Source organism: Lactuca serriola, chromosome 5 (genome assembly GCF_051521515.1).
Source record: "Lactuca serriola cultivar US96UC23 chromosome 5, Lser_US96UC23_V15, whole genome shotgun sequence".
In the NCBI taxonomy this organism is placed as follows: Eukaryota; Viridiplantae; Streptophyta; class Magnoliopsida; order Asterales; family Asteraceae; genus Lactuca; species Lactuca serriola.
The window spans coordinates 43,867,396-43,874,251 of record NC_136412.1 but is presented as its reverse complement, the minus strand read 5'-3'; the positions used below and the strand labels follow the sequence as shown (position 1 = coordinate 43,874,251).

General features: G+C 31.6%; 2 protein-coding genes and 1 non-coding gene across 4 annotated transcripts; 2 read left to right on the top strand and 1 right to left on the bottom strand.

Moving 5' to 3' along the window:
• The first annotated feature begins 227 nt into the window (after window positions 1-227).
• On the top strand, window positions 228-1,335 carry LOC145052389 (large ribosomal subunit protein eL34). Its single transcript, XM_079000212.1, has 4 exons — window positions 228-379; window positions 463-542; window positions 925-1,034; window positions 1,111-1,335. The coding sequence occupies exons 1-4, from the start codon at window positions 301-303 to the stop codon at window positions 1,202-1,204; spliced, it is 363 nt and encodes a 120-aa protein (XP_078856338.1). The 5' UTR covers window positions 228-300; the 3' UTR covers window positions 1,205-1,335.
• Window positions 1,336-3,439: 2,104 nt separating this feature from the next.
• On the bottom strand, window positions 3,440-3,520 carry TRNAL-CAG (transfer RNA leucine (anticodon CAG)). Its single transcript has one exon. It is a non-coding gene; the product is annotated as a tRNA-Leu (tRNA).
• A 114-nt stretch (window positions 3,521-3,634) lies between these two features.
• On the top strand, window positions 3,635-6,745 carry LOC145052388 (putative methyltransferase PMT2). 2 transcript variants are annotated; one of them, XM_079000211.1, is made up of 8 exons: window positions 3,635-3,803; window positions 3,980-4,043; window positions 4,301-4,928; window positions 4,993-5,203; window positions 5,283-5,520; window positions 5,608-5,982; window positions 6,084-6,161; window positions 6,286-6,745. In XM_079000211.1, exons 3-8 carry the CDS (start codon window positions 4,308-4,310, stop codon window positions 6,518-6,520), a joined length of 1,758 nt encoding a protein of 585 aa, XP_078856337.1. In that variant the 5' UTR covers window positions 3,635-3,803; window positions 3,980-4,043; window positions 4,301-4,307; the 3' UTR covers window positions 6,521-6,745. The 2 variants fall into 2 exon arrangements, with proteins under 2 accessions (XP_078856337.1, XP_078856336.1); XM_079000210.1 differs by lacking the exon at window positions 3,980-4,043.
• The last annotated feature ends 111 nt before the right edge of the window (window positions 6,746-6,856 follow it).

Genomic DNA, 6,856 nt, shown 5'->3' with positions numbered 1-6,856 from the left:
AAGACGTTAGAAACCAAACAACTTTTGATTACCAGTCATAATAATATTTATTGAACATTTTAAGTAAATCTAATGATCAAATCGTATAAAAAAAAACGACTATGAACAAAAAGTTAATAACGATCTTAAGTTCTTAACTCATTTTCCCTAATAATAAACTAAACAAATCCAAGCCGTTGAGGAGAAAAATAGAGAGCCGTCAGATCTAGGTCACTGGTGAATGATAGGTTTAAATTCTTCCGCTTGCAAACCCTAAAACCCCTTTCGTTCCGCCAGAGAGAATTCGTTCGGCAGTCGAAGATGGTGCAACGTCTCACCTACCGCAAACGCCATAGCTATGCTACCAAATCCAATCAGCACAGGGTCGTGAAAACCCCTGGTACACCATCCATTCAATTTGCAACTCGATCATAGTTTACGCAAATGTATATAGTTTTTGATTTCTTTCGTTAATGGTAATAGGTGGAAAGTTGGTTTACCAGACTACAAAGAAGAGAGCCAGTGGCCCTAAGTGCCCTGTAACTGGCAAGAGAATCCAAGGGGTAATGCATATTCTATCTACATCTTTCTTTGAAATGTTTGAATCATACACCTGCAACTCTCTTCATCCTGTTTCATTTCGAATCCGCACTCAGTAATTGTAGTTTACGATACGCGAATGCTAGTAGTAGATTTAAATCTCTGGTAAACTTGATAACTTCTTCTTCGGCAACGTTTAATGGTGGAATTATTCGAAACTTTATAGAGTATATGAAATTTCCAATCGCAGGGCTGATAGTATTCAGTCCATGATTTACAAACACCATTCAATCTGGCATTTGCATCCAAAATTGCACCTTTCTGATACATTAGGTCGACTGCAAATCTTAATTTTGCTTCTTCAAACTGAATGTTCAGCTTAGTGTTTGAATTGTCTTTCAACAGATTCCTCATTTGAGGCCTACCGAATACAAAAGGTCTAGGCTATCAAGGAACAGGAGAACAGTAAACCGTGCCTATGGCGGTGTGCTATCTGCTGGTGCAGTGCGTGAGAGGTTTGTGCAAAATCATATCTTGAAAAACATATAAAATTTGTGATTTTTTGTTCAAAATTGTTGAATTTTGTTGCAGGATCATTCGAGCTTTCTTAGTTGAAGAGCAGAAGATTGTGAAGAAGGTTTTGAAGATTCAAAAGACCAAAGAAAAGCAAGCTGGAAAGAGCTGAATCAGGTTCGGAAACAAAGATATTTTGAGTAGTAGTGTGCTTTAAAGAAATTTTGATATGACACATTGGTTATAAGATGTGAACAAAGATTCTTGTTGAAGGTATTGAATGAATTTGAATTTGAATTTGAATGAGGTGGTTCTGTTGTTATTACATTGTCATGGTTTTGTTAAGTTGCTGTTTGTTGATTCTTGTGTTCATTGTTTTTTGTAGTTTTGATGAGAAAATCAAAACTAGCAATCATCAGCCTTCCTTTACTTATCATTAACCAAAATATCAACAAGTGAACTTACTGAATATAACATATTCCATCCTGCAAATGTGAGAAACATTGTGGTTGGAACTAGAAATGCATTGTAAATTTGTAATGTTCAAAAGAAATCAGTTACAAATATGTTTAAAATGAATGTGAAATTATGAACTTTGTATGTTTGTAGAAGTTCAAGTGCGAAGTTCCAATTGTGAAATCAGTTTGCAAATCATATTGATGCTGGAATTATGAACTATGTATGCTGAAGTCTTGGAATTGTATGCTAAAATCTAATTTTTTTCAACTTATATGCTGAAATCAACTACTTTAGTAAGATATTTTTATTAAATAACTATATTTATCCAACACAAGATAGAACATAAGTGTAATAATTATCAAACATTATGTTTTTAGTTTAGAACGGTTTCGTTCATGAGTATTTGATTCGGTCAAACCTCTAACTTAATCAATCAACTATCAAACAATCTTTTAGATTAATTAGTTAAATGAATGACTATGTGATAATAATAAAAAGCTAAAAAGAGTTTTAAAATCTCTTTTTTGAAGGTAATTCAAAAGTTGTTTTGTAAAATCATTTTGAATTTGTCAAACATATTTTTAGATTTATTGGTTTTTGAAAAAGTCAAAAAAATCAATGAAATTGTTTCCAGAAACAATCTCAAACACCCCTCTATTGTTGGTCAAAATTAGATTTTGATTTATTCTTATTTCTAACTATATTAGTGTTAATGATTATTATTATTTTTAAATAGTTTGAGAATTTCACAATTAAAAAATAGTTTTAAACCTCTCCAATAACAAATAAAGTTGTTGAACTTGTTATTAACACATAACGATGACAAATAATGGTGTTTTAACATTTTAATTTACAAGTAATGATGTTTAATATAATCCAAATATATTATTAGTATGTTGGTAAAATAATTAAAAAAGATTATCAAGTAATAAAAGAAATTTACATTATTTATAAAAGTCGACGAATAAAAAAAACTAAATTAATTTGATTAAAGATGAGTCATTTATTTGAACCATATTTATCTCTATTATAAAATAATATAAATATTGATATGAATTTGCCAAGCATTATACACCAAAAGAAAAAAAAAAAAAAAAATATCCACAGCATTTGACGAAGTATTGGACATGAGGTTTGGCTTGATTAGGAACCAAAACAGATCATATGATAGAAAACTTTCATGACATGTTAGAAGTTTAAAAGAAAATAACAATAATTTACTTAGTAATTCCCTACATTTATCAAAGAGTTTCTAACTCAACGATATTACACACACTAAATGTGTGAGACCCGTATATTATATGGATTGATTTACGAAAAGATTAAATATTAAAATGTAAACATAAAATATTTTTTTAATGTATAATTTTAAAATAAGAAAGGAAGAAATATATTTATTACAATTTAATATTATATATATATATATATATATATATATATATATATATATATATATATATATATATATATATATATATATATATATATATATATGATATTTAATACTTTACATATATAAATATATGAATTTAATTTTAAACATTAAAACAAACTAAAAATTAACAAGTAGATAATATTTATTTAAAAAAAAAATCACAAAATGAAAAGTATCAAAACTCATGAGAGATTAACATGTGGCAAAAAAAAAATTTATTTATTAAAGAGGATATTTAATAATGATTAGCAAGTTAAATGAGAATGAGTTTGAAATAACTGACACTACTAATAAAAATAAATTTAGAAGATATATTAGAGTGTTGCATCAAGTATTTATGTGTGTCATCCTTGATCCTTTTGAACCCAACAATAAACGTTGTTGTTGTTGAACTTTTAATAAGTTGAGTAGCACATGGCTTAGGCCTAACTTATGGTGACCACACATATTTGACATGTTTTTATTTTAGTTTCACTCTTTATAAAAAAAATAATAATAATAATAAAAATGTTATGTCAAGAATGGGATTCGAACCCATGCCCTTTCGGACCAGTACCTGAAACTGGCGCCTTAGACCAACTCGGCCATCTTGACATGTTTGTACGACTATCTTTATTATAATATACAAATATAAATATCTTATTTATTATATAAAAATGTAGCAAAGCATCCATGCATTCCTCATTATGTTTTTTTTTATTAGTTGAATTCTCTTCCCCTTTCTGATTACTTTATTCCCCACAATCATATATCATAACTCATAACCATAATCGCAGGAACTTCCCCTTCCTCCGTCGATGTTCTAATTTCTCCAACCAATCATGCTTTGATCAAACGAAAACCCCCATAGATTTCCATATATTTCTCTTCAAGATCAGTAAGATTTTCATCTTTATCGTATTTTTTATGATGATTCTTTTGGCGAAGCAGAATTTTATTATAACTCAACTTGGCTTTTAACGACTGTTCCCAAAAATAATTCCATGAATCCAAAATTTTCCCTTTATTTGATTCTGAAATATACCCTTTGTTCACTGTGTTTATAATGCCCAGTCCACCTAAGATACGCGAAAGCTCAAATTCTTGGTAACCACGAATCCAACGATCTTGCTTTTCTGTAAGTTTTGTTACACTCAAAAACAAAAAAAAAATCATCACATTTCTAGAAGAGACCTTGTTTTTTTCAACTTCTTTTTATATAAACAGGATAAGGCTTGTTAGAGATGTAACAGGGCACTGTAATGCATGTATGATTCATAGCTATCAAGTGTTCGATCAAATTACTCAGTGATGGATACTGGATAGGGTTTTAACTTGAGAGTATTTAAGAAACTTTGTGTATCGATATTTTGATTTTGTCAACGAATTTTGCAGATCAATCATGGCAACCAAAGGGAATACAGGAGACAACAGGACTCGTAGATCTTTTTCTATCTTCGTACTATTTGGTTTATGTTGCTTCTTCTATCTCTTGGGTGCTTGGCAAAGAAGCGGTTTCGGAAAAGGAGACAGCATAGCTCATGAAATAACAAGAAGAGCCGATTGCAGTGTCATTTCAAATCTAAACATCGAGACTCACCATGGCGTCGGAGTAAAAAACCCTAATGATTTACGATCAAAAAGCGAAGTTTTTAAACCATGTGATGATCGATTCATTGATTACACACCTTGTCATGATCCAATGAGAACTATAAACTATAAAGAACGACATTGTCCTCCCACTGCTGAAAAGCTACTCTGTCTTATTCCAGCTCCAAAAGGGTATGCGACACCATTTCCATGGCCCAAAAGTCGTGATTATATCCCATTTGCTAATGCACCCCATAAGAGCTTAATAGAAAAAGATACTCAAAGTTGGATTCGACATGAAGGAAAAGTTTTTAGGTTCCCTGGTGGAGGACCTCAGTTTCCTCATGGGGTTGATGCATATATTGATCAAATGGCATCTGTTATCCCATTAGGGAATGGACTAATTAGAACTGCTTTAGACATTGGATGTGGGGTGAGTATATCATTACCTTAAGTTGATATTCCAATTCATTTTCTCATTTGATGATTTCACATAGGTTGCAAGTTTTGGTGCGTATATGTTCAAGAAAAATGTTATAACCATGTCGTTTTCACCAAGAGATTCTCATGAAGCACAAGTGCAATTTGCTCTTGAAAGAGGTGTCCCTGCTTTTATTGGTGTTCTTGATACTATAAAGCTTCCATTTCCTTCAAGATCCTTTGACATGGCTCATTGTTCTAGGTGCTCGATTCCATGGTCCCAAAATGGTATATGCCAAAAAAACAATATTTAATTTACTATACTCTTGAAAAATCTTGTATAATATAATTCATCATATGAGCACAGATGGAAGCTACATGATGGAAATTGACCGAGTTCTGAGACCTGGTGGCTATTTTGTGCTTTCGGGCCATTTGGAAGAAGAGCAAAAGAAAATTGAGGAGATAGCTAAACTTGTTTGTTGGGAGAAGAAACACGAGAAGGGCGAAATGGTCATTTGGAGAAAGCGAGTCAATAACGATCATTGTCAAGAAAGAGAGTCTCGTTTTAAAACGTGCGAATCCACAAGTGTAAATGATATCTGGTATATAACCTCCACAACTTTTCAACTTCTAATATTCAAATCAGACAGTGGGCCACTGTGTACCTGATTTACATATCTGACATGTAGGTACAAGAAGATAGAAGCTTGTGTAACCCCTTACCCAAAAACCAACAATTCAAATGAAGTTACACCATTCCCACAAAGACTTTATGATGTTCCTCCAAGAATTTCAAGTGGCTCCTTACATGGAATCTCTAACGAGTCATTCAAAGAAGACACAAAGTTATGGCAAAAACATTTGAATGGTTACAAGAGGGTAAACAAGATAATCGCCTCAGGGCGTTATCGTAATATTATGGATATGAATGCTGGTGTTGGAAGTTTTGCTGCAGCACTTGAATCTCCTAAATCTTGGGTTATGAATGTGGTCCCCACAATATCCAAAAAAGACACTCTTGGTGTCATTTATGAGAGAGGTTTGATTGGCATATATCATGACTGGTAATATATATAAAAATTGTTATTATTATTATTTTTAATTTAATTTAACATGGCATCTATAAAAAAAATGAAGTTGGTTTTCTATTTTTGTTTGTTTTTAGGCGTGAAGCGTTCTCCACATACCCAAGGTCATATGACCTAATTCATGCTCATGGTCTTTTCAGCTTGTATAAAGACAAGTAAGTTGTAGGAAATAGCAACATACTTTATTCTTTTTTACTTTTCTTTTTATATATAATGTAAGTAGGTTGTTATTTTGGTGTAATCTTTTGGAGTTTTTAATGGTGAGACATACTCTTGTAGGTGTAGCTATGAAGAGATTCTTCTAGAAATGGATAGGATTTTAAGACCTGAAGGAAGTGTGATAATTCGTGATGATGAGATTGAAGTGATGAAGGTGAAAAAAATTGTTTCAGGAATGAGATGGAATACAAAAATGGTGGATCATGAAGATGGCCCACTTGTTTCAGAAAAGATGCTGTTTGTAGTCAAACAATATTGGGTTGTGGGTGAAAATAACTCACCATCTTCTAGATGATAATAATGATTATTTTTGAGGGTATTGAGAAATTCATGAATATTAGGGAGGGTGGTCAACTATGATTATTATCAGTTGACTTTCATGTAGTAGGGATTTAGATTGACTTTTTAATACTATACACATTGGGTTTTAAGTATTTTCTTAGTTTGGGCTTCGAAACTAACATAATGTACAAGGGTAAACAACAATTTTTGATGCTATTTATGTATGGGTAGTTTTACATATAGTCGGATATATATATTTATTGATAATTGGATTATAATTAGACATATTTAATCGGATATATCCAATTGAATGATAACTAGATATTCAGTTGGATAACAACCGGATTGG

What these genes read in the sequence shown, in the direction of transcription:
- LOC145052389 (XM_079000212.1), top strand. Translation starts at nt 301, where the DNA reads ATGGTGCAACGTCTCACCTACCGCAAACGCCATAGCTATGCTACCAAA. An exon ending in CAGGGTCGTGAAAACCCCTG is followed by an intron (nt 380 to 462) that starts GTACACCATCCA and finishes TAATGGTAATAG; the next exon opens with GTGGAAAGTTGGTTTACCAG. An exon ending in GCTGGTGCAGTGCGTGAGAG is followed by an intron (nt 1,035 to 1,110) that starts GTTTGTGCAAAA and finishes ATTTTGTTGCAG; the next exon opens with GATCATTCGAGCTTTCTTAG.
- LOC145052388 (XM_079000210.1), top strand. Translation starts at nt 4,308, where the DNA reads ATGGCAACCAAAGGGAATACAGGAGACAACAGGACTCGTAGATCTTTT. An exon ending in CTTTAGACATTGGATGTGGG is followed by an intron (nt 4,929 to 4,992) that starts GTGAGTATATCA and finishes GATTTCACATAG; the next exon opens with GTTGCAAGTTTTGGTGCGTA. An exon ending in ACAAGTGTAAATGATATCTG is followed by an intron (nt 5,521 to 5,607) that starts GTATATAACCTC and finishes TCTGACATGTAG; the next exon opens with GTACAAGAAGATAGAAGCTT.